The 27,575-nt window shown below is 42.4% G+C and overlaps 1 protein-coding gene across 49 annotated transcripts in view; it reads left to right on the forward strand.

The window, feature by feature from the left end:
- Positions 1–27,575, forward strand: part of RIMS2 (regulating synaptic membrane exocytosis 2) — a 618,543-nt gene that overhangs the window by 350,940 nt on the left and 240,028 nt on the right. For 41 of the 49 annotated variants that reach the window (XM_077271012.1, XM_077271004.1, XM_077271007.1 and 38 more), the window contains 2 exons: positions 8,601–8,809; positions 23,776–23,895. In XM_077271012.1, coding sequence (XP_077127127.1) covers positions 8,601–8,809; positions 23,776–23,895 — 329 coding nt within the window. Of the gene's footprint in view, positions 1–8,379; positions 8,445–8,600; positions 8,810–23,775; positions 23,896–27,575 lie in introns of all 49 variants that reach the window. The other 8 variants (XM_077271021.1, XM_077271056.1, XM_077271022.1 and 5 more) reach the window with 1 other exon arrangement.

The following is a 27,575-nucleotide window of genomic DNA, read 5'->3' on the forward strand; positions in this document are numbered from 1 at the left end:
CAGCATTAACCCCACACAGCCTCCCTATATACAGCATGAGCCCTCACACAACCTCCCTATATACAGCATGAGCCCACACAGCCTCCCTATATACAGTATAAGCCCCACACAGCCTCCCTATATACAGCATTAACCCCACACAGCCTCCCTATATACAGCATGAGCCCACACAGCCTCCCTATATACAGCATGAGCCCCACGCAGCCTCCCTATATACAGCATGAGCCCACACAGCCTCCCTATATACAGTATAAGCCCCACACAGCCTCCCTATATACAGCATTAACCCCACACATCCTCCCTATACACAGCATGAGCCCTCACACAACCTCCCTATATACAGCATGAGCCCACACAGCCTCCCTATATACAGTATGAGCCCCACACAACCTCTCTGTATACAGCATGAGCCCCACACAGCCTCCCTATATACAGCATGAGCCCACACAGCCTCCCTATATACAGCATGAGCCCACACAGCCTCCCTATATACAGCATGAGCCCCACACAGCCTCCCTATATACAGCATGAGGCCACACAGCCTCCCTATATACAGCATTAACCCCACACAGCCTCACTATATACAGCATGAGGCCACACAGCCTCCCTATATACAGTATGAGCACCACACAGCCTCCCTATATACAGCATGAGGCCACACAGCCTCCCTATATACAGCATGAGCCCACACAGCCTCCCTATATACAGCATGAGCCCACACAGCCTCCCTATATACAGCATGAGCCCACACAGCCTCCCTATATACAGCATGAGGCCACACAGCCTCCCTATATACAGCATTAACCCCACACAGCCTCACTATATACAGCATGAGGCCACACAACCTCCCTATATACAGTATGAGCACCACACAGCCTCCCTATATACAGCATGAGGCCACACAGCCTCCCTATATACAGTATGAGCCCCACACAGCCTCCCTATATACAGTATGAGCCCCACACAACCTCCCTGTATACAGCATGAGCCCCACATAGCCTCCAATATACAGCATGAGACCCTACATAGATCCATATATACAGTATGAGCCCCCACATAGCCTTCAATATAGAGTATGAGTCCCCACATAGCCTCCAATTTACATGTGAACATCCCATAAACATATGAAAGAAAGAAAAAAAATCAGGTATCAGAATATATACAAACACATTGGAGGCTAGATGTTCTCCTTACAGCACATGCAATTTTATTTCACCGTTTTGACCCCAGGAGGATGGTTCATGTAATTTTAATGGTGGCTTTACCGTATATCTTCAATCAGTGGTTAGCGCCAAAGATATAGAAGCCATCTTATTTTATAATTTAAACAATTGCTTTATATAATTCAAACTTTTGTTGACCGACTTGATACAGAGAGACATAAAGAACTAGATGAAAGTAAATTCTTTAAAAAGTGGGAACATTTTGTAAAAATCCACTACTCCAGAGAAGAGATACAAAATTAAAGAGGTTGTCCATTACTTCATCATTGATGACCTATCCATAGGATAGGTCATCAATGTCTGATCGGTCAGGGCCCGACACCCGGCACCCCGCCGATCATTGAGTCCGCCTATTTCTGTACCCTGAATGGTACTATACAGAAATTAGGGGAAAAAGTTTGGGTGTCTGTAGGCTGGAGACCTAAACAGGACTACAGTATGGCAAAGGACTGCTATGTAAGTTTCATGGTAGCATTGGGAGATGTTTTTGACCATTCTTCTTCATGATTTTCAAGTGGAAGAAAGGAGCTCCTAATGAATTTTATCATCTGAATGATCTATTTCAGCAATCCTCATATATACTCCTCTAATTTAATGTGACGTGATTAGATGACTAAGCCTGCAGTTCCTGTAATTTGTGCCATGTGCAAGTTTCTTTGACATTCCAATAGTTTGTAAACTGTAACAAGCATTTGACATTTTTTTTGTTTTGCTTGTATATTACGTTCACACTGTTAAACACCAAAGAAAAAAAAAGTGGCCATAAAATGTTGATGGATTAAAATACCTCTGCAGAGACATTGCCACGGGGTTACTGTGACAGTGTGGAGCCAGAAGACCGCAGCGTCTGATTGCTCATACTCCAGCGCTGAGAAGAAGCACTTCTCCTTCATTTTAATGGTGTTTATTCCTTCTGGCAGAACAGAGGTTAATCAGCCATGATGGAAATCTCTGAGCTCGCAGCTGAGCTCGGTTTGCCACTCCTTTCCCCTTTATAATCTGGGCTCTGATGCTAATCCTTGTCAGAGCTAGCATTTGCTGCGTGGCTTCAGGAGGGAGAGGAGTTCATAAGAGAAGGACAGCTGGAGACATTATCTATGACTGTTGCTTGGTTTGTAAGTGTGATAATTCCTTATCCTTCTCTATTTTGGTTTATTCCCCTACCTCCAATCCCTGGTGCATTCCTCTGCTATATGTGAGTGAATATTTTGTATGCCTGGAGTTTTCTGTTAACCCTTGTTTGTGTTGCTTTGTTTGGCGGGCTTGTGTACTACGGTGCACAGTAGCACCCCTCTTTCCTGGGTGGGAGAAGAGAAAGATGGATAGCTGACTCAGGAGATAGGGCAAGGGTAGAGGCCCCAGCATTTTCACATTCAGAAGTATCCCGGGGAATAGGGCGAGCTAGGGCACCCCCTAGTGTTAGGGACAGGGAAGGAACCCCTGGTTCTGGGTCACCCGACAGCTGTGTCGTGACAGACGTTCTGGATGTGTGCTGCTTATTTGTTCTTTCTCAAGCACTTATAGGATTCTTCTACTGTCTAAGGATGCCATAAGGCACACAGGGTGAGTGTATTTAGCCTGCGATGCCGGGTGGGCCCCCGGTCATGACACTGAGTGGGCCCCCCAAACCCGCCCCCCTGCCTGGCATCCCAGTTTCAACTGGATAAGCATCCAAGATGCTGATATAGTTGAAAGCAATGATGAAAGTGGGAGCCATCAGCTGATGCTCTCTCAGCCATTGTTCTCCCTTTACATCTGACATCTCAACACCGGGGGCCTGATGACGTCACTAAAACGCACCTACTAAAAAGTCAAATAGATAGGGCAGCACACTGCGGCGCTAAGGCATGCAAGCATGAAACATGAAAATTGAACTCCATTACTGCACTAGAAATATGAAAAATGAGAGCTTTTTGCGCACAAATTGGCCAATTCATGTGTACCTGGTAGCCACTTTCCGGCATCTCTCGTATACCAGGTCTTACTCTTGCCTTTCCTCACTGAGAATAAACGTATTCATCTGAATGGGAACCTACTGTGAATCCTCTTAGACTAAATTTCTCTCTCTCTATGGAGGGGTAATGGACCTGCTGCGATTAAAACATCTGTGGCTAAGAGGTGGAGTGCTCAGTCAGAAGGGTAATGGAAACAAATCTAAAAAACTGACCGTCACATCCAAACATGAACCAAGTGTGAACAGGTGCTGAACCTAGAGTCACCAACTCGTAAACAGTCAAATAGATAAGGCGGCACACTGCAGCGCTAAGGCATGCAAACATGAAAATTGAACTGCATTACTGCACTAGAAATATGAAAAATTAGAGCTTTTAGCGCACAAATTGGCCAATTTATGTGTACCTGGTAGCCACTTTATGGCATCTCTCATATACCAGGTCCTACACTTGCCTTTCCTCACTGAGAATAAACGTCTTCATCTGAATGGGAACCTACTCAAACGCACCCGCTGTCCCGAGCAGTGAAGAGTTTCAGAGCGCTCACTACTGAGATCGGAGCAGCGGTATGGAGGAATATATGGGGCTATTATACTGAGAACAACAAAAAGAAAAAGCGATGCAACATCCCATATGTAAGTGTAATTTACCAAAACTTTATTTGAACAAGATCAGATATAGGAATAGAGGGGAAGAAGTAAAAACATGCACGCATGCAAAGATTAGGCACACGTTCAGGGATCACACACTAATATTAACCCGTGTTAATGCAGACACAAGATGTATGTGAATACACAGGCACTGCCAATATACAGTTATTGCAACATTCCGTGTGGCCTAAATCAATATCCGTATCATGTAAGTGAAGGTACCATAATATAAGTGATACAGCAGTGTGCCCCAAAATTACCTTAATCAATGTAGTTAGATGGGACAGTGAGATCCCTGATTGGCCGCTCGCCCACCTCAATGAATGTTTCGGCCGTAGCCTTCGTCAATATTATACTGTATGAAGGACTGTGTGTGGCTATTATGCTGTATGGAATGAAAGCCAGGGTTCATTAAAATGTATGAAGAACTATGTGGGGCCTTTATACTGTATGGAAGTCAATGCAGGGACCATTAGATTTTATGGAAGTCAATGCAGGGCTCATTATACTGTATGGAAGACTGTGGGACCATTATACCGTTTGGAGAACCATGTGGTGCCCATTATATTAAATGGAGAACTACAGTATGTGGGACCCATTATACTATATGAAGGACTATGTGGGACCCATCATACTGTATGCAAGGCATTGCAGGGCCCATTATAGTGTATGGAGGACTACGTAGGGCCATTATACTGTACGGAGGACTATGTATGGCAATTATACTGTATGGAAGGCAATACCGGGACCATTTTCCTGTATGGAAGACTATGTGGGACCCCTTATACTGTATGAAGGACTATGTGGGGCCCATTATATTGTATGGGAGGCAATAAAAGGCCCATTATACTGTATGGAATCAATGCAGGGCCCATTATTATTTATGGAGGACTATGTGGGGCCTTTATTCTGTATGGAGTAATATGTGGGGCCATTATGCTGTATGGAAGGCATTGCAGGGCCCATTATACTGTATGGAGCACTATGTGATGACATACTTTATTGAAGACGATGTGCGCCCATTATGCTTTAAAGAGAACTATGTAGTGCCATTATGCTGTACGGAGAACTATGTAGGCCATTATGCTGTATGGAAGGCAAAGCAGGGCCCATTATACTGTATGGAGGACTATGTGATGACACACTGTAACGATGATGATGTGCTTCTATTATGCTTTATATTTGACTATGTTGGGCCATTTTACTCTACTGAGGACTATGTAGGCCATTATCCTGTATGGAGGACTATATGGGGCCATTATGCTGTATGGAAGACAATGTAGGGACCATTATTCTGTATGGACCACTATGTGGGCCCATTATACTCAATGGAGGTCTGTGTGGGGCTCATTATACTGTGTGAAGGACTGTATGGGGATCAAAGTTGGAGAATCATACTGTGTTGGAGTCTCCATACTTTGCCCGGGCTTGACGGGCGGTACAGTAGGGTCATCATACTATACGTGTGGAGGGTACTGTTGAGGAATTCACTGTGGAGGTATCTTACTGTTTTTGCTGGGAACTTTTGTTTGCCTCATACTTTATTATTTAAGGTTGTTATCACTTATTTATATTAAGCCATTGGGCCATATGCTGTTACAGCTCTTACATGACATATTTTATTATTCCAGTATTTATTGTGTGCTTATTTTAATGTAAAATCTATTACGGTAATTAAAATATACTTTACTCGTGGGACAACCCCTTTAAGTTTGTCTCCATATGAATTGGTTCATCGTTATATTTGATAATAAGTAAAACCGTCTTCAATTATAGACATTTTTTTTTACAAATATCAAAATTGGCCTGCAACTTTGTCCAAGTTTCTAATTTTGGCCTTTGTGTAATTGAGCTTGACATCCCTAGAATGTCTCATGCAGACGGCCGTATTTTCAATCCAAGTGTGATCTGACAAAACATCAGATTGCCCTCGGACCAATGTTAATTTATGGCGCTAACGGCAATTATTCCGTAGAAAACAACGGACTACACTCGGATGCTGAGTGCGATCCGATTTTCACAGACCGACAGCGGAACTAAAATTATAAATTTTGCTATGTTTTACTACTTTTTCAAAACATTTCTATTTGTTTGGCTGCTTTACAAGAGCCCCTATTTTTTATTATTATTATTATTATTATGTTTCCATCAACAGATCTCTCTGAGGCTTTACTTTTTCAAACTGCGCCATTTTGCCATGCGGTAAATTGACTCTCTACTGCTCTACTAATGCACCTCGGTAATGTACACCGCACACTAGTGAATAAAAGCAAATTTACATTTATTTCATCTCTGGAAATGAAAAAGCACACACTGGTTGCAATTATAATGATTGCCACTAGCGCATTAATTATATATTGATGTATTAGAAATTAGGAAAAGATGCTCCGTATAGTTGCAATTCTTTGTAATTTCCTGACTATAACTGTGGCAAGTTCTGAATGTCTACCTATAATTGTTAGAAAGCTGCAGTGTGCATCCAGTATAGCTATGTGAAAAGAGGACCGTGATTCCATGATTTAAAAGAAGACATAAAGCCCCTCCCAACATGTTTCACCAATTTAATTTGCTTCATCAGGGGCCAAGAAGCAAATGACAGTGAGGACATCAGGTCCAAAACTAATGGAATCTGTAAAAAGGATTTCACCTAAAACTATGTTGCGCATGTAGGTGTTTGAAGGTCCAGCAATACCTTTACATGACCTTTCCTCTGATCTGCATTTAGATTGATATGTAAATGACCATGGTAGACATGAATCCTCGGTCACTCTAGCTCTAATCTCAGCCCAGCAGTGCCACCTAGTGGGCGGAGCTGGGGTGTGACACTGCATCTCATGACGAGCTGTGGCGTACCTTATGCCAGAAGTCTTACTCCAGTTACTGAATGGAGTAATATTTATGGAGAGTCACATGCCACCTTATAGATACACCTGATTCATTATGAGGTGTGCACCTGTTAATGAATCCGGCGCATCTGACTCCAACATGCCCCGTCATGAATGCCAGCTTGAACAACATCGGTCTTGATGAATCGGGGCGTTAGTATCATTAAATGTCAATGGTGCATGCACGATATGTGCAAAGAAAAAAATAAAATGATCGCACTGCAATAAATAATAACATCTCTTTTATTGTATGTTTCACAGTCTTTGTATTAATACCAATCGTCTGTATTATGCATTTTTAAACTTTAAAAAGAAAATTTTTTTTGTAAGATATTGGAGACCTGTAACAGGGGCAATACAGATTTGTTTTCTAGTAGGCACCTTAATGAAGAAACAACCCATTATTTAGTGTTCTGAGCATCTACTATGGAGTGTTGTGAGCATGATCTGTCACATCTGCAGAGGTCACTGTGCTGTGAGAGAGAGGAGGAGCTGAGCATTCTTATGGAGTGTTGTGAGCATTCTCTGTCACATCTGCAGAGGTCACTGCGCTGTGAGAGAGGAGGAGCTGAGCTTTCTTATGGAGTGTTGTGAGCATGCTCTGTCACATCTGCAGAGGTCACTGCGCTGTGAGAGAGGAGGAGCTGAGCTTTCTTATGGAGTGTTGTGAGCATTCTCTCTCACATCTGCAGAGGTCACTGCGCTGTGAGAGAGGAGGAGCTGAGCTTTCTTATGGAGTGTTGTGAGCATGCTCTGTCACATCTGCAGAGGTCACTGCGCTGTGAGAGAGGAGGAGCTGAGCTTTCTTATGGAGTGTTGTGAGCATGCTCTGTCACATCTGCAGAGGTCACTGCGCTGTGAGAGAGAGGAGGAGCTGAACTTTCTCATGGAGTGTTGTGAGCATGCTCTGTCACATCTGCAGAAGTTTTGCACTGCGAGAGGGAGGAGGAGCTGAACTTCCTTGTGGAGTGTTGTGAGCATGCTCTGTCACATCTGCAGAAGTCTTGCGCTGCGATAGGGAGGAGGAGCTGAACTTCCTTATGGAGTGTTGTGAGCATGCTCTGTCACATCTGCAGAGGTCACTGCTCTCCGAGAGGGAGGAAGAGCTGAACTTTCTTATGGAGTGTTGTGAGCATGCTCTGTCACATCTGCAGAAATTTTGCGCTGGGAGAGGGAGGAGGAGCTGAACTTTCTTATGGAGTGTTGTGAGCATGCTCTGTCACATCTGCAGAGGTCACTGCTCTCCGAGAGGAAGGAGGAGCTGGGCTTTCTTATGGAGTGTTGTGAGCATGCTCTGTCACATCTGCAGAGCTCACTTCGCTGCGAGAGGGAGGAGAACCTGAGCTTCCCATTGATCTGTTGTCTAAGGTGTGATCCTGTATGATTTGACTTTAATAATTTGTATTTTTTTATGTTTTTTTTCAGTTTATTACTAATGCTGTAAAATATTGTGCTAATTAATATATACAATGTTTTTGGTCCTGTAATGTATTTATCATACTTAGCCTTGCTCAGAGGGTATTGTGGCAATAATAAATCAATGCACACCTCCAAAAAAAAAAAGACAAGCGTAACACAGGGCAGAATGATAAGCGAACTGTCATGTTATGCCTTTGATCTTTCCTCATTTTTCCTTTACCGCTCTGTCTTCTCTGTCTGATCCTCACAGGTGACATGGAGTATTGGATGGAGCACACATCTTGGCACAGCAGCGAGGCATCCCCAATGTCTTTGGTGAGACATGTGGGGCCCTAACATTCAGTTTCCTTCACCATCCACACCTTCCTTTGTTTTTTTTTCTTTTTTTTCGTTTTTTTTTTTTATACCTATGCATGTTTTTTTTTTCCTTTATTTTATATATATATCCTTTTTTTTATCCCACACTTGTAGGGGACAGTCAAAGGGGAAAAAGAAAAACTAGTGAGCAGGCAGTTTTGTCGGATTCTAACACCTTGTCTGAAAGACAAAAGAAAATGGTGTGCTTTGGAGCCCACTCATTGGAAGAGGATTTGGAATGGTCAGAGCCTCAGATAAAAGACTCTGGGGTAGATACGTGTAGTAGCACCACCCTTAACGAGGAGCATAGCCATAGTGAGAAGGTACTGACATTGTGGAAGCCTGCATTTGGATCTGCTCATTTGGTCTTCGTTTGCTCTCTGTCACTCATTTAATTAAAACATTTTTTACAACCAGACAGGGGGCTTATTTGAAGACTGCAGTATGATGTCGCAGCCATCTGCCAACATCGAGCCACTCTGCACATTTTTGGCCCTAGCTGGCAGCCGAGAGCTGCATCTGCTGTCTTTGAATGAGCTCTGGACTGTTTTCTAGACACTGTAGTATTTCTTAAGGTGCAGAAAAGAAAAACAAAACCAAAAAAATATATATATGTTAAAACAACAACAAAAAAATGTATCACATAAAAAGTAGAAAGATTGCAAAAACAAACAACAAAAACTACACATTCTTGTATTGTCGATGTTGGCAATGCAAGAATGAGAATTGTCAGGCTCAGAGAAATTTTCCTTTTCATCTCACTGCATATTTCTATAATTCTAGAATGTGATATCTTCTCCATTCAGCAAACTTTATTGCCATTAAGGATGCAGTTGATTTGGCTGATTTTTAGCGTTAAACCCACATTAACCGGTTCAAGTCAATAAATATATATATATTAAAAAAAAACGAAAAACATAAAAATTGGGTCTGTTTGTACAGAAAAGTTGTTTTTCTTTTTTCCCTTTCACTTTCATGTCATGTCCGTCCTTTTCATTTGTTGTCATAGTGTTTTTTTTTTGTGTGGTTTGAGTTGTAGTGTGTTTTGGTCTCCGTTCAGTTTCTTTCTTTTGCTGTTTTTTTTAGCGTGTCGGGAGCCATGACATTCGTGTTTGTCCTCTTAATGTTGCTCTTTCTCTCTCTCTGTATGTGGAATCTGCATGGAGCATGAACTTATGAAGTCTTAAGCTAATGAAGCAGCTGTGATTACACAAAATATATGTGCCCCGTCAAATCAGCCCCTTCTATGATATTCCGACATTGGACTCAGTAAGAAGCAAAATTTTCTGGCCAACTTTGAAAAAGAAAATTCGAAGAATCTCTAAGAATAAAGATAAAAATGAACATACAATTGATGTTCCACTCCCAAAAAATGCCGTATAATAACATTGTTTAGGCATAAGATCTAAAACCTACCAGAAATGGCTCACGATCTAACAATAGATGGATGCTGAGGGTGTTGGCACTTTGAATGTCCAAGCCTCTTGTCCTCCTATAAGTTGTTGTCAAAAGGTTCTTTCTCCCTTCTCCCCATTGAAAACACATTAGTTCTCAGCGAAGTTGGGAGATAGCCTTTGGTCACATAAATCCTTTATGTATAAGGCCCTTTAGATCTTATGCACTTGTCAGAGATCCTACATGGATCTCTTTTTGTGTTGTAGCGTGGAACCATTGGGGAACCAATGTGCTGCCATACTGTACACCACCTGGTGCCGTATGTATGAAGCTATTCGCTAGTAGCAATGCTTTCAGTGGAGAATATAGCTATACATATTGCTCTTGATGGAATATACCACCAAGTGTCTTCTGAAATCCTTTGTGTGCCTCTGTTTAAGAACTGGGACACACGGGGGTAAAGTTGAAAGTTGTATGAACCCCTAATTCGACCGTGCCTAAATGTATGCCACCAATGAAGATCTTCATTCTAGGAGATCAAGAATTCTAAAGAAAGGAGGAATTAGACTATGTAGGAAATATGACTATACAGTTGGGGTAGAGGTTCTACCAGGTACGGACTGGGCCTGAAATTCAGTCCTGGGATTTGAAATCACACAGGCCCATGATGTCCCCGTCCCCATGAACCAGATGGGATATATTACTAATATTATCCTGGATGGAGGAAAGGAAGATTTTCTACAAGACCAACATTTCTAATGATACCCGTGGCCTCCTGGGGTAAGTGACGGAGTCAGCAACTTTGTGCTCCGCCACAACTCTTAACAGTATGGGTGTCTTGAGAACACCGATTCTGTTAACAACGTGGCAGACAAGGCGGCCCACAAACAGACAGGCCCTTCTGGCATTTGCCAGAATTGTCAGATGGCCAGTGCGGCCCTGGTTTCTACTCATAGTATGCCATAGTCCGATATATAGAGTAAAGATTTGATGTGGTTCTTCTTGAGTTAGGACAAATGAGAAATCTGAGAATATCTGTCTGGTCTACTCTTGAAGGACATGTGTTAGAAGGACCTTCTCAATGTCAGATGGACTCTCCAGCCCAATGCTGCTTAGGTTCCTGCTTGGCAGTAGGGAATGAAATGTTGGTCTGATAGGTTATATTGTGAAAACTCAAAAGACCGTTTTAAAGAGGACCGTTAAGAAGAGGTCCTTACCGATCCTAGACGTGGGTCACCAGGTAAGTTAATATTACCAATAAGTTGTTGGTCATCACCGAATCCTTAAAAATCCTTTTGGGTAAATTTCTCCTTTGATTGTTATGGATAGATAAATAGGTAATTCCTCTTGTTGCATTGATCCTCTAGAGGTTTTCCCCATATCTGGTGATGTTACCTTTTTTCCTACTGGCACAAAGTGATGTCCTAATGTTTGTGAGGAACATGTTAATTATGAGACTTGCTGAGAGCCTTGTGGTCGATCTACTGGCGGGACTGAGAGCGGTTTCCCCTGTCCATGCTGCTGACCTGACAGATGGTGGGCTCTGCAGGACACAGATGTTTAATACATTCCGTCTGGATTTCCAATGTCACTAGAATTCTCCTGTAAGGTCTCGTTATTCATATTAGGGTTTTGCCCATTATTGCAAGATAATCAGAAAGGGAAAGTCATCTCACCGTAGTAAATGAACTCTGCTCCAATGAAGCGCAGGGAGGAAGTGACTCTATTTTGGGGGGCAGGTAGATATATTTCCATACAAGTTTTAGACACCTGATCTACACTTTCAGGAAACTTCACATTATGTGGTTGTTTATCACAAGTTTCAAACCACCATGATCATTCTTAGTTATTGCATGGTCTCCAGTTGCAACTGCTTGTAGGTACACATGTCAAATATAAGGGAATCTGGCAGCAGGATGTAATCTGAGAACAGTATGATATAGGGGCAAAGACCCTGACTCCAGTGATGTGTCACTTACTGGGATGCTTGACGCAGTTTGAATAAAATCAGTGTTTTATCAGCAGTAGATTATCACTAGAGGACTATTTTTCTGCTCTCATATAGTCCGCCTGCTCTGTGTAACCTCATTCCCACCACTGATTGGCAGCTCTCTGCCTATGCACAGTGTACACAGAAAGCTGCCAATCAGTGGTGTGGGCGGGGTTATACACAGCTCAGCAATCAGAGAACTGGTAGATCTGCATAGGTGAAAACTGTGATTTTATCAAAAGTACAGTAAGCAGCCCAGTAAGCGACACATTTCTGGAATCACGGTCTCTGCCCCTACCTGATGCTACTCTCAGATTACATAGCAAAAACCTGCTGACAGATTCTATTTCAGGGGATCAGATGATCACATGTCCATATATAAAATCCAGAAAGCCTCCCTATTTAATCCCCAGTCACGTCCTTTAGTGGGTTTCCTCTCGATAGCAAACACTTAAGTTCCCAAAGTGCTTGGATGCTTCTGATAAATTACAGAATTTAGGATTAAAAATACAAGACATATGTTCCCCAATGTGTCATCTTAATTTTCATGTGGTGCACCCCACATACTGTAGTGTACATTTAGTGCAATTAATAATCGTCCATATGGTGTTGGGTATCTAGATCGTAGCTGTAATTCCCAGGTGGTATATGTATATTTATCGCAGCAGTTGTTCAGTACCGCTTGTGGGTTGCACCTCATATAAAATAAGAGTACACATTGGGGAACGTATCTTTGGCGTTTGCAATCCTAATTTATCAGGAGCACCTAATCACTTTGTGCACCCTCACCGGTGCTGTGCGGATATCCTCGAGTGTTTGCCATTGTGTGAGATCAAGACACTGGACACTAATTATTATTATGTGGAATATGCTTAAAGGGAACCTGTCATGTGAAAAACCGTTATTAACCTGCGGATATGGCATTAATCTGCAGGTTAATAGCGTTCTGAATCTGCCCGGGACAGGCACTTAGAGCCCTTCTGCCAGGAGGAAATGAACTTTATTCCTCCCAGTAGCGGTCAGGTTTGTCACCGCTCTGTGTAACTGTGCCTCCTGCACTGACTGACAGCAGCTCAGCGTTGGGGCTGGATATCAGTCAGTGGTGGGGGCACGGTTACACAGAGCGGTGACTGAACCCATGCCTTTGCCGTCCCCATGACTGAACGCCAAACGTTGCCAGCTGGAGTTATGTTCATTTCCTCCCTGCAGCGGGGGGATCTAAGTGGCTGCACTGGGCAGGTTCAGATTAACCCCATATCTGCAGGTTAATATCATTTTTTCATGTGATAGGTTCACTTTAAGGAACTGGCATGTCTAAGGAAGCTCTGAAAAATATTTAGAATTGAGAGTCCTCAGTGGTTGATACCTTTTAATGGCTAACTGAAAAGATGGTAACAAATTGCAAGCTTTCGAGACTACATACGTCTCTATCAACCACTGAGGACTCTCAATTCTAAATATTTTTCTATCTACTGGCTAACACGGTACCAAGATATATTTCTTTCCTGTAAGGAAGCTCTTGCATCTATGCTATGACTAATGACCATCATGGTGGCCTCTTATGTTTGCCTATTATCTCTAACTTGATGAAATAAACAGGGGCTCTCTGAAGTTTCCTGGTTGTGTAGGATATGAATCTTTCTATGGAAAATTAAACATTATTGCAAATGATGTAGCTTTACTTAGGTTCAGTTCCCATTAAGTTCCTATCATGTCCCGAATGCTTTTACCCTGCTAATACTAATAGCGTTATAAAGCTGTGCAGCCACACACTGAAAGCCCAGCTACTGGGAGAAAACTAAATTTATTCCTCCCAGCAGTCTCCGGCTTTCAGTTATAGGGGTGTAACCAGTGCGGCTTCAGTCACAGCTCAGTCCATAGTGAACGGTGGCTATAAACACACCCCGGCAATGACTGACAGCTGGCTTTGCACTGATATGCTGCAGAATTGGCTGTCAGTCAGTGTCAGGATGCGTTTATAGCTGCTGTTCACTGTATACTGAGCAGGGACTGAAGCCTCGCCAGCACTACACAAAACCGAAGGTTGCTGGGAGGAATAAACTTAATTTTCTCCCGGTAGCCGCACTTTCAGTACATCGGTCACACAACTTTAGCACACTATTAACCTGCAGATTATCACCGTATCTGCAGGTTATTAGCATTCGGGGATATGACCGGTTCCCCTTAAATTGCTATACCTGTAGTTCACTTTCTAACGGCAGCCACGTATACCTTCCCAGTAGGACCCACCCTGCTTAGTACACAGTTAAAGGAAGTCTGTCAGCACAAAATGACTGTTCAAACCAAACTAAATAGGATGACCTAGAACAAGTCTGTGCAGTAAGCAGAGGCAGTGTATTTTATATCACTTGAGCGTCCCATCCATACTAGAGATGAGCGGAATACCTTAGAACTTCACAGATGTTGCTTATTTCAATGGAGGAGGCTGTATGCAAGTGTGGCCACCTCTCTGTTAACTGAAGCAGTAGTTTCCTGTCAATATGCCATAAATTTCTCCAGATAAGAATACCCCTTTAAATATTTTTCCATTACTTAGCTTTGATGGCCCTAGATAAGTGATCAATGTATGAGTACTCCACTGATCCGCAGAATGAGGTGGAGGCTATTCCGACTGGAGTGTTGTCCCACTCATCCATGCTACATCATCTTGTACTGCAACTTGTTCACTTTAATGGGCTAAATTCCATTAGCAGACATTACTGTGTCGGGTACTACAATGAATGGGCAATGCTTCCTCCTCACTCTGCTGATGGACATGTAAAATCACTGAACACTAGTGATAAGCAAGTGTACTCGTTGCTCAGGTGACCTCCCGAGTATATAGGTTCTATTACAGCGATCAAAATAAAAAAAATAGTAAATACACCCCCTTTTATCACCCCCATAGGTTGGGACAATAATAAAATACAGAAAATATATTTATTTTTGTTTTTCCGGTAGGGGTAGGGTTAGGGTTGCACTTGGGGTTAGGGTTGCACTTAGGGTTGCACTTAGGGTTAGGGTTGCACTTAGGGATAGGGTTGCACTTAGGGATGCACTTAGGGTTAGGGTTGCACTTAGGGTTAGGGTTGCACTTAGGGCTAGGGTTACACTTAGGGCTAGGGTTAGGGTTAGAATTAGGGTTGCAATTAGGGTTAGGGTTACGGTTAGGGTTAGAATTAGGGCTAGGGTTGGAATTAGGGTTAGAATTTGGCTATGTGCACACGGTGCAGATTTGGCTGTGTATCCGCAGCGGATTGGTCGCTGCAGATTCGTAGCAGTTTTCCATCACGTTTACAGTACCACGTAAACCTATGGAAAACCAAATGCGCTGTGCCCATGGTGCGGAAAATACAGCGCGGAAACGCTGTGTTGTATTTTCCGCAGCATGTCAATCTTTGTGCGGATTCCGCAGCGTTTTACACCTGCTCCATAATAGGAATCTGCAGGTGAAATCCACACAAAAAACACTGGAAATCCGCCGTAAATCCGCAGGTAAAGCGCAGTGCGTTTTACCTGCAGATTTTTCAAAAACGGTGCGGAAAAATCCGCACACAAATCCGCAACGTGGGCACATAGCCTTAGGGTTAGGGTTGGAATTAGAGTTAGGGTTGGAATTAGGGTTAAGACTAGGGTTAGGGGTGTGTTGGGGTTAGGGTTGTGGTTAGGGTTGGGATTAGGGTTAGGGGTGTGTTGGGGTTAGTGTTGGAGTTAGAATTGAGGGGTTTCCACTGTTTAGGCACATCAGGGGGTCTCCAAACGCGACATGGCGCCACCATTGATTCCAGCCAATCTTGCATTGAAAACGTCAAATGGTGCTCTCTCCCTTCCGAGCCCCGACGTGTGCCCAAACAGTGGTTTACCCCCACATATGGGGTATCAGCGTACTCAGGAGAAACTGGACAACAACTTTTGGGGTTAAATTTCTCCTGTTACCCTTGGGAAAATTAAAATTTGCGAGCTAAAAAATCATTTTTGAGAAAAGAAAAATTATTTTTTATTTTCATGGCTCTGCGTTATAAACTTCTGTGAAGCACTTGGGGGTTCAAAGTGCTCACCACACATCTAGATTAGTTCCTTGGGAGGTCTAGTTTCCAAAATGGGGTCACTTGTGGGGGAGCTCCAATGTTTAGGCACACAGGGGCTCTCCAAGCGCGACATGGTGTCCGCTAATGATTGGAGCTAATTTTCCATTCAAAAAGCCAAATGGCGTGCCTTCCCTTCCGAGCCCTGCCGTGCGCCTAAATAGTGGTTTACCCCCACATATGGGGTATCAGCGTACTCAGGACAAACTGGACAACAACATTTGGGGTCCAATTTCTCCTGTTACCCTTGGGAAAATAAAAAATTCCGGGCTAAAAAATCATTTTTGAGGAAAGGAAAATTATTTTTTATTTTCACGGCTCTGCTTCTGTGAAGCACCTGGGGGTTTAAAGTGCTCACTATGCATCTAGATAAGTTCCTTGGGGGGTCTAGTTTCCAAAATGGGGTCACTTGTGGGGGAGCTCCAATGTTTAGGCACACAGGGGCTCTCCAAACGCGACATGGTGTCCGCTAACGATTGGAGCAAATTTTCCATTCAGAAAGTCAAATGGCGCGCCTTCCCTTCTGAGCCTTGCCGTGCGCCCAAACTGTGGTTTACCCCCACATATGAGGTATCGGCGTACTCAGGAGAAATTGCCCAACAAATTTTAGGATCCATTTTATACTGTTGCCCATGTGAAAATGAAAAAATTGAGGCTAAAAGAATTTTTTTGTGAAAAAAAAAAAGTACTTTTTCATTTTTACAGATCAATTTGTGAAGCACCTGGGGGTTTAAAGTGCTCACTATGCATCTAGATAAGTTCCTTGGGGCGTCTAGTTTCCAAAATGGGGTCACTTGTGGGGGAGCTCCAATGTTTAGGCACACGGAGGCTTTCCAAACGCGACATGCTGTCCGCTAAAGATTGGAGCCAATTTTTCATTCAAAAAGTCAAATGGCGCTCCCTCCCTTCCGAGCCCTGCCGTGCGCCCAAACAGTGGTTTATCCCCACATATGAGGTATCAGCGTACTCAGGACAAATTGGACAACAACTTTCGTGGTCCAGTTTCTCCTTTTACCCTTGGGAAAATAAAAAAAATGTTGCTAAAAGATCATTTTTGTGACTAAAAAGTTAAATGTTCATTTTTTTCCTTCCATGTTGCTTCTGTTGCTGTGAAACACCTGAAGGGTTAATAAACTTCTTGAATGTGCTTTTGAGCACCTTGAGGGGTGCAGTTTTTAGAATGGTGTCACTTTTGGGTATTTTCAGCCATATAGTACCATCAAACTGCCGGTCAACGACGCAGGTCGTGCGGCTGTATGCGGAGGCTGCCGCATGCGTCGTTTTGACGCTGCGGATAAAAAAAAAAATGCTACAGGCTGTGTCCTACGCTGGCCGCCGCAGCGTCAAAACGACGCATGCGGCAGCCTCCGCATACAGCCGTACGACCTGCGTACCTAATGTTAAATATAGGTACACAGGCCGCATGCCGGCCGCATGCGGAAGTAGGTGGAGCTAGCGGCGGAGGGCGGGGCTTCACGGAGGAAGTCCGCAGCCCTCCGCAGCTGCTCCAAACGCAAGTGTGAAACCGGCCTAACGCGGATGTAACCTCTGAGTAACGCGGATTAATCTTCTGAGTAACTAGTATGAGTCCCCTGAATAGCGAGGATGTATCCCCTGGGTAACGAGGATGTATTCCCTGAGTTATGGGGCTGTACCCTATGAGTAGCGAGGATGTATCCCAAAATAACGAGGATGAAACCCCTGAGTAAGAAGGATGAAACCCCTGAGTAATGAGAATGAATCCCCTGAGTAACGAGAATTAATCCCCTGAGTGACAAGAACTAAACCCCGGAGTAACGAGGATGAAACCCTGAGTACTAAGGATGTATCACCCTGAGTAATGCGGAAGAATCCCCTGAGTAGCGAAGGTGAATCCCCTATGTAGCGAGACTTAATACCCTGAGTAAAGGAAGATGTGTCCCCTGAGTACCAAGGATGTATCTTTGTGAGTAATGAGGATGTATCCCCAGAGTAGCAAGGATGAATTTACCGAATAACGAGGATATATCCTCTGTGTAACCAGGATAAAACCTCTGAGTACCACGGATGTATCTCTTTGAGTAACGCTGTTGTGTCTCCTGAGTAACGCAGATGTATCCACTGGGTAACGAGGATGAATCCCCTGAGTAGCGAGGATGAATTCCCTGGGTAATGAGGATATATCCCCTGGGTAACAAGAATGAAACCCCTGAGTAACGAGGATAAATCCCTTGAGTAACAAGTTTGTGTCCCCTGAGGAAGAAGGATGTGTCCCCCGAGTAACGAGGATGAGTCGCCTGAGTAAGGAGGGTGTATCCCACGAGCAGCAAGGATGAATTCCCTGAGTAAGGAGGATGAATCTCCTTAGTAACGAGGATGTATCCCCTGAGTAGCGAGGATGAATCCCTTGAGTAACCAGGACGTGTCTTCTGAGTAACCAGGATATCTCCCCTGAGTAATGAGAATATATCCCCTGAGGAACTATGATGTATCCCCTGAGTAAGGAGGATGAATCCCCTGAGTGATGAGGATATATCCCCCTCAGTAACGTGGATGTATCCCCTGAGTAGCGAGGCTGAATCCCCTGAGTAGCAAGGATGAATTTCCTGAGTAACGAGGATATATCCTCAGAGTAACAAGGCTGAAACCCCTAAGTAACGAGGATGAAACCCGTGAGTACCAAGGATGTATCCCCCGAGTAGCAAGGATGAATTCCCTGAGTAAGGAGGATGAATTCCCTGAGTAAGGAGGATGAATTCCCTGAGTAAGGAGGATGAATTCCCTGAGTAAGGAGGATGAATCTCCTTAGTAACGAGGATGTGTCCCCTGAGTAACGAGGATGTGTCCCCTGAGTAACGAGGATGTGTCCCCTGAGTAACGAGGATGTGTGCCCTGAGTAACGAGGATGTATCCCCTGAGTAACGAGGATGTGTCCCCTGAGTGACGAGGACGTGTCCCCTGAGTAACGAGGACGTGTCCCCTGAGTAACGAGGATGTGTCCCCTGAGTAACGAGGATGTGTCCCCTGAGTAACGAGGATGTGTCCCCTGAGTAACGAGGATGTGTCCCCTGAGTAACGAGGATGTGTGCCCTGAGTAACGAGGATGTGTCCCCTGAGTAACGAGGATATATCCCCTGAGTAACGAGGATGTGTCCCCTGAGTGACGAGGATGTGTCCCCTGAGTAACGAGGATGTGTCCCCTGAGTAACGAGGATGTGTCCCCTCAGTAACGAGGACGTGTCCCCTGAGTAACGAGGACGTGTCCCCTGAGTAACGAGGATGTGTCCCCTGAGTAACGAGGATGTGTCCCCTGAGTAACGAGGATGTGTGCCCTGAGTAACGAGGATGTGTCCCCTGAGTAACGAGGATGTGTCCCCTGAGTAACGAGGATGTGTGCCCTGAGTAACGAGGAGGTGTGCCCTGAGTAACGAGGATGTGTCCCCTGAGTAACGAGGATGTGTCCCCTGAGTAACGAGGATGTGTGCCCTGAGTAACGAGGATGTGTCCCCTGAGTAACGAGGATGTGTCCCCTGAGTAACGAGGATGTGTCCCCTGAGTAACGAGGATGTGTCCCCTGAGTAACGAGGATGTGTCCCCTGAGTAACGAGGATGTGTCCCCTGAGTAGCCAGCAGCAGGTAATCAGTGTATGTTGCTGTTAGGGTTTTTGTACAAGTGGCGCGTATTGTATACTAAGGACTAAGCCCAGAGTCACCGGCACAAGATCCGCAGCGTATTAGTTGCCACATTCAAATTTATCTAATCTCACTTCACAGAGGAACCTGACCTGCTATGTGCAATTAACATGCTGTAGATTTTCGCTGCAGATTTAATCGCTGCAGTGCTTGTGGTAAAATCCACACCAATTCCACATCCGAATAACTCCACTTGGAATGTGGATTTTGTCACATATTTTGATGTAAAATTTGGTAAAATCTGGAGACAAAATTACATCAGAAGCAGAAAATTTGTACATGTGAGCACAATCTATATATTGTCCAAATTGTTGGATATATAGATCTATAACAATACTCATCTGTTGGTTATACCCAAGGGGTTTCCTAATCCTTCCTAAATGGTCATATAAAACCAATGAATAACCATACAAGTAAAAAGCTGGACAGGCCTAGGTTTACCACAAAGAAACCTATTTAATACGGGACTATTTAATTAAAAAAAAACATTCTCTATTAGAAATAATCTACAATGGAGCTGAGCTACTAAAGGGAGTCTGTCAGTATAATAAAATGACTGTTCAAACCAAGCACAGCTGCTCAGTGCACCCTTGGCGTGGCAAGTTTAGTGCACCTTCTCGCCTACTTTTTATTCTCTTATATCTTGGCCCCATTTATTCCTTGATTGACAGCTCTGACTTTACAGGAGTCATACACACTCAGAAACAGATTGGAATCAAGCAGGTCGGAAGGTGCACTGAACTGTTAGGCCACACCAAGGGTGCACCGAGTGCCTCTGCTTGGTTTGAACAGTTTGAACAGATTTATATTCCTTTTTATTCCATCATCTATAATACATAACATCAGATATTGTATGTCACTGGATCTCATACAATCTATTGATCTGATCATCATAAGCTCCATATTCCACATAATTTGTAAGCATAATACCCAAGCACATATTCCCAACATGGGAGTGGGCAACACTTCATATATAACTATAGCATACTTGTCCCACATTAATCAAAATGTGGTCATAAAAAAGTGCCACATATAGATATAAAATCACTGTGCATATCTTTATTGAAAATATTAAATACAATTACAATTCAAAATTGCTGTTATATAAAAGCAAGGCAAAAAGGTTAAAGGTTGGACCAAAAACATGTAGGAAATAGGTGCATATAATTCAATGCAATCCTACCAATAGCAGAAAATAAGCCTGACATGCGGCCCAAACCAGTATGCCTATGAGCTCAAACGTCCTCAACGATTCACACACTTATGGACACAAAGGCATTAGAATTCCAACCACTCTCCGCCATGTGCATATTACCTGTGTCGATGCCGCTCTTAAAAATTGCTCGGTGGCACGCTGAACCTCCTAGCCCCGACGCGCGTTTCGCGTGTGCTTCTTCCTGGGGATGTGCACCTATTTCGTACATGTTTATGGTCCAACCTTTAACCTTTTTGCCTTGCTTTTATATAACAGCAATTTTGAATTGTAATTGTATTTAAGGGCCTATTGGCAACAAACTGTACTTCCATTTCCCCTTATACCACAGTATGTGCAATATTTATACTAATTACGTCCTGAGTATTGATTAGTTGTCCAGCTCTAGCTGACTTCATTTTCATGTAGTTTGCTTGGGGCACTTTGTCTAGTGTTCATCTATGTAGTTGTATGTATTTTAATATTTTCAATAAAGATATGCAGTGATTTTATATCTATATGTGGCACTTCTTTTGACCACAGTCTGACTAACTGTGGGACAAGTATGCTATATTCCACGTAATGTCAGTTATGGTTTCTGGTATTCCATTATATCTTAATCTGCTTTAGATTTTCCATCATATTGGTTTCCAATCTCGTGATGAAATTCATATATTTTGTGTAATCATTACTTTACTTTTGCTCTTTTTTTCTTTCTCTTCACATTTTCTACAAATCATTTTGAGAGTCAATTAAAGATGAGAATGCCATGATGTATTGCAATTTGGGTGCAATGTATGGAGGAGAGGTTTGTCTGATACGAAAAATGCAGATTATCCACCTGTAGTATCTGCAGGAGAGGGTTTATATTTGAAAGCATACATTATTATTTTTGTATTATTCTTTTTTCTATTTCACATTCTGTGATATATTCGTTTTGGTGCAGTGGAATTATCCAGAGTTCAGCCGCAGATGACGGTAAAATCACAGTAGGTTCTCCCAAAAAATAACGCTCTGCTGCGCTGACATTCTGGACTTAGTTGCTCTGGTGTGTATAAAAGGATTTGCCGTAGTTTATTGATGTTACTTTATACCTTTTGCTTATGTTTTAGGGTATCTCCAGATTTGAGTAATATTTTACATTTTTTATGTAGAATAAATCTAAAAAAAAAGTTGAGCCTCATTCACAATTTTGTAGGTTTGTAAAAGCTGAAGTCCCCCTGCATTCCCTGATTATCGCTGTCTGCAAATATCTGAAGGGCTGTCACCGTGTAGAGGGATCATCATTATTCTCATTTGCACATGGAAACACAAGAAGCAATGGGATGAAACTGAAGCGGAGAAGATGCAGATTATATATTAGAAAAAATGTTTTGACAGTAAGGGTGATCAATGAGTGGAACAGGCTGCCACGAGAGGTGGTGAGTTCTCCTTCAATGGAAGTCTTCGAACAGGCTGGACAGACATCTGTCTGATATGGTTTAGTGAATCCTGCATTGAGCAGGGGGTTGGACACGATGACCCTGGAGGTCCCTTCTAACTCTAACATTCTAGGATTCTATGAGTATTTATCCGCATCTGAGAGACTATGATCACATCTACTAGGAACCTCCATTGCAGATCCAACCATTATTTATGGAAAGAATAGCACAGCATGCAAGAGCTATTATTCTAGCAGAACAATGGACACATGAGTGGAACCCAAGAGATCCCGTTATAAGTTGATAGGGTCCTCAGGCCTCTCAATGTCCATCAGGCAACAGATTCTGAACAGTATTGTAGTTTAATTTTTACTAGGCCGACTGAAATCAGGATATGATGTAATTGTCATATAATTGGGGTTCTACCTCTGTGACTCCAGCCTAGTGATAGAAAAGGCTTTGTGCATCCCTGAGATTATATCTAGCATCCCTGTACCTAGATTATGGATAATGGAAAGTCATTGTCACTCTTGACTTACTCGACAGCGTCCTTCACTTCCATAGACTTTACCAATAGACAACCCGGTACGTGCCTTCCAACGCTACCATTCTGTGAATCCAGGTACAGACTCGGACTGAAATTCAGCCCTGGCATTTGAAATCACACAGGCCCATGTTGTCCCCAAGCATTAGATAGGATATATTGCTAATATTAACCTGGAGTAGAGGAAAGCAATATTTACTACAAGACCAATATTTCTAATGACACCGGTGGCCTAGTGGGGTAAGTGACGGAGTCATCGACTTTGTGCTCCTTCACAACTCTTAACAGTATGGTTGTCTTGAGAACAACAATTCTGTTAACAGCATTGCAGACAAGGCAGCCCATGACCAGACGGGCCCTTCTGGCATTTGCCAGAATTGCCAGATGGCCAGTCCGGCCCTGTATGAATCGCACGCACAATTATGGCCATTCATTTCCCAGCTTCACCCAGGATGTGGATGTAGCCTGCCACCACAGCTTAAAGAAAAGGCATCGGAGAACCCTTATTTTTCTAAAAACAAATTGTCCCTGAATTGAAACCCCTCCTTATTGATCAGTTTTGTACATATATGTTTATTTATTCTGGAGAAACTAGTTTTTAGAAAATTTAAAAAAATGTGTGTGCGTGTATGTAATCTTTGCAATATAGTGACTGCATCTCTTCATGGATGATGTATTTTATACTTGCAAATATTTTACAGAATGAGAAATCCAGATTTAAAGAAAAATCCAAAAATGTTCCTCCATAAGTGGCCTTTGAGGTCCTTGGCATAGTCTTTAAATGACTCTTATTATTACTGACATTGCACTTCCTTTAGACAAGACTTGTTCAGGCTACAGCTTACCAGCCATTGTGGAACTACAAATTCCAGGCAGCATTATTTCAGGTCCAACTGTACTTCGACAACAGCTGGAAAGCTGAGACATATTTCTTCTGTCACCTATGAATATAACATCTAACTCTGATATTTTTTCTATGTAACACCTCAGCACCCGGTGACATGGCAAGCGTCCAAAGATGGCGATCGATTGATTGGCCGCGTCTTGCTAAACAAGCGGTTAAAAGATGGGAGTGTTCCCCGAGATTCTGGGGCAATGCTTGGACTGAAGGTAAGAGCCATGTGCAATAACCCTAAACCTAAATTCATCATTCATTTCTTTGTTTTGTTTCTCTTTCCTCACCTCAAAATAGTGCTCAATATATGAAGAATTTGGCGCCAATGCAAATCTGCCTTTGTTTTTTTGCATAAAAAAAAAGTTGCTCGGTCCTTTCAATAATCTTTAAAATGTTGCGTCTTCAACTGTTCAAAAATAAAAAGACAGATTTTGTACTCCACTAGGCTACTGGAGTATAATTGCCCCAAAACTCTGAGACATTTCGAAAAGTCTCAAATGATTAATTAACTGAAATCATCTGGATAACTTAAACCATGCCAACATTGTCATGCAAACCCCAAAAATGACGAGGACAAAAAAACCTAGCATAAAAATGGTGCAAAAGTCAAAATCAATTTGTGAAACATAAAAAAGAGGGAAAAAAAAGCACCGAATGTTTTTTCATTGTCAAATGAACGTTGGAATTTGATTCGTTCCTATCAGCAACTGCTCCAGTTTTCCTTTGCGCCGGTGTGATAGCACCAAACTCTCACAGACTATCCCGATGCGAAGGCTAAGTCCCGCGTCCCGTCACCTCAGAGGTTTTGTCCCGGCTTCTACACTCTTCTCTCTACAGCTCCTCCTCCCAGGGCAGGGCTGCTCTCTGCATAAACTAGTCACTTTTTTCTCCTTCCTGTATTCGGGTGTCCCCAGGAATCAAACGCGGGTTGCCATATGCACAAGCTGTTGCTCGATCTAGGAGCCACAGCTTACAATGATGTAGCTAGGAGAATTTGGTCATCTTGACCAGTATTACAGGCAGTGAACACAGAAGCAGATGATACATGTCCATAGAGATACATTGGATATATAACAATGTATTTCTATGGTCCCTGTATACTTAGGTGAAGAAAAATATTTTTTTTGTTCCTATAAAAGTAGTAAAAATAATAAGAAATTAGAAAAATGTAACTTTTTTTTATGAGTCCAACCAGGTTTCAAACCCGCAACCTTAACATTACAGGCACTTACTGAGCCACAAACTCTGATAATGTAAGGGGAGAATTTTGTGTACTTGATCTGTATTGCAGGCTCTGACTCTACAGGCAGAATATACTGTTAGAAATACACGGCTATGTATAATGTATGCATTTGTATTCTAGAAGGAGAATAAGAGATTTTTTCATCCAGTAACATTACTGAAGAATAATAATGACAAACACTAGATAATGAAAAAAAAATAAATAAACATTTTTAAAGCGTTTTTAATGCAGCAAATAACACAGACATATTTGGTGTCCCTCTAATCGTAATGACCTACACCACACCGCTATCAGATTAATTACAAGGATCGGTAAATGATGTTAAAAAATTGGCGTGACTAATATTTATTCTCTATTAAACCCATAACAAATGTAATAAAACCATAATGCTGAGGCCGTGTTCACACGTAGTGTAAATGCTGCATTTTCCTCTTTTTTTTCTGCATGTGTCTGCACCACAGAACGCAGTCACAATCTTCTCTGATTATTGTGTGTTTGCTGATTTTCTTTAATGCAATTTCTCACTTATTTGATGCAATTTTGGGGCAGATATGAAGCAGAGTTTTTAACACTTTTTTAATAGTACGGAAAAGCTGCTGTATACATTAGAAGATATATATACACATACCAAAAGGTTAATTGTTTAGCATAATTTTGGTCAGGATGCAGCTGCCCTAACTATATATTTGGCAGATTATGTAAATGGTCCTCTATATGTGATGTGTCTCTAGTCTTAGACTCTGCCACCCATAGGGATTCGGGTGCTTTCACCTTGTGACCCCGTCGGGGCATGCGTCCGATACCACTCACAAAACGGACTTTATCCTGAACTTTTTTTTTGTTCGGGATAAGTTGTAGTTTTGAATTATACAATTCATTTTACCATGTAATGAACTGAAAAACAGTAAAAAAAAAAAATTCCAAGTGGGCTGAAATGTTAAAAATAAAAACAATATCGCCATCGATTTTTGGGTTTAGTTTATATGGCTTTCGATTGTGCAGTAAAAATGACCTGCCAACATTATTTTTTTTTTATCAGATAAATTTTTATTAATTAACAAAATACAAAACATCAGACAAAGTCAATTTGTCAAAAGTGAATAAGTGCAGATATTACAAAATATCTCCCTCCCCCACCCCCCTATTAATGTACACACAGCATTTTAACAGTAATATACGTTAATATCACACAGACTTTCTGGCTTCATCATCTCTCCACACAGGGTTTCCACAGTATTTCATAAGTATTACCTTTTTTCCTTTTGGCATAAATACATTTTTCTATTCCTACAATAATGTCAGACTGTCTTTAAGATTCCCGCACCGTCGGTGGTTCTTCATTTATCCAATATCTAGCGATTAGTTTTCTTGCAATATATAATAACCTGGCTATTGCCAAAGTATGACAATTAAGTACCCGGATCTCCTCCACGTATCCTAGAATACATACCACAGGATCCCTCTCAATTCTACAGTTATATACCCTTCCAATTGCATCACCCACTTCCAACCAAAATGCATTCAGTTTTGGACATTGCCATAGCATATGTAGAATCCCGGCCCCCTCAGCCCGACACCTAGGACATTCTGAAGTCTGTCTCAAACCGGCTTTGTACAATCTGTCTGGCGTCCTATATACTCTATGGAGTACATATATTTGTGAAAGTCTGGCCGACTCGCTTAGTGACAGTTTGGGTACAGTATATATTCCAATATTTCCTCCCATTTATCCGCCTCTATCCTTCCCACCTCTACTTCCCATTTCTCTTCTGCTTTGATCGGGTAACTTTGTAAGAAGTAGGTCCCTGTAAATATTCGACACAACTCCTCTTGTCCCCCCTTTTACACATATATAGTCCACAAGGATATCCGTCTGGACCGACATATCAACCATTTTACTGTGTGCATTGTAAGCATGAAGAAACTGTCTATACGGAAACCTACAGACCTCCGCTAACCCACAGGTCTCCTGTAATTTCTCAACGGATAACAGACCTTGCCCATTCCGTATCTGGCCAATGTAATGTATTCCCAATCTCTTCCGCCAGCATTATTTTTAAGGTCAGTACGATTAAAGTTATACCAAACTTGCATAGCATTGGTACAAAAATTCAGAACGGTCGGTGGAGCTATTTAATGGCTTGTTTTTTTCTTTTTACTGCTAGTATGTTACGGTACATACAATGTACACCTGTTTGGCTTCCATTTTTAACAGATTCATTGGGCATATGGAACCCTATATGGAAGATTTTTCATACTCTCGTCTGAACTCTGCCTAATCTATATGTGTGCTTTGTCTTCAATAAATGAAAGCAGAGAAGACTCTCCGCTCTGATAAATTCTACAACCACAATGATGGGATTTTCTCTTCATCCTTTCAGTATGACAGTCACCCAATAAAAGTGAAGTTAAGTTATGGGAGAAGAAAGGAGTTGTCTTATGCCACCCTAGGCAAATGCCCTACTGCACCTAACCTCTGGCCTGGCCCTACTGCTGAACTCAGAATGATATAATGTACTGTATATATATTTACTATTAGTAGGTTCCGTCCACTATCACTTTCCTAATATGACACATTGGCTGCTTTTCAGATGTACTGCTTAGTTTCCGATAAGATACCATGGATTGTCAAAGCTCACTTCATTCTGAGCT

The sequence above is a fragment of the Ranitomeya variabilis genome, chromosome 6 (assembly GCF_051348905.1).
Source record: "Ranitomeya variabilis isolate aRanVar5 chromosome 6, aRanVar5.hap1, whole genome shotgun sequence".
NCBI classification, from domain to species: domain Eukaryota; kingdom Metazoa; phylum Chordata; class Amphibia; order Anura; family Dendrobatidae; genus Ranitomeya; species Ranitomeya variabilis.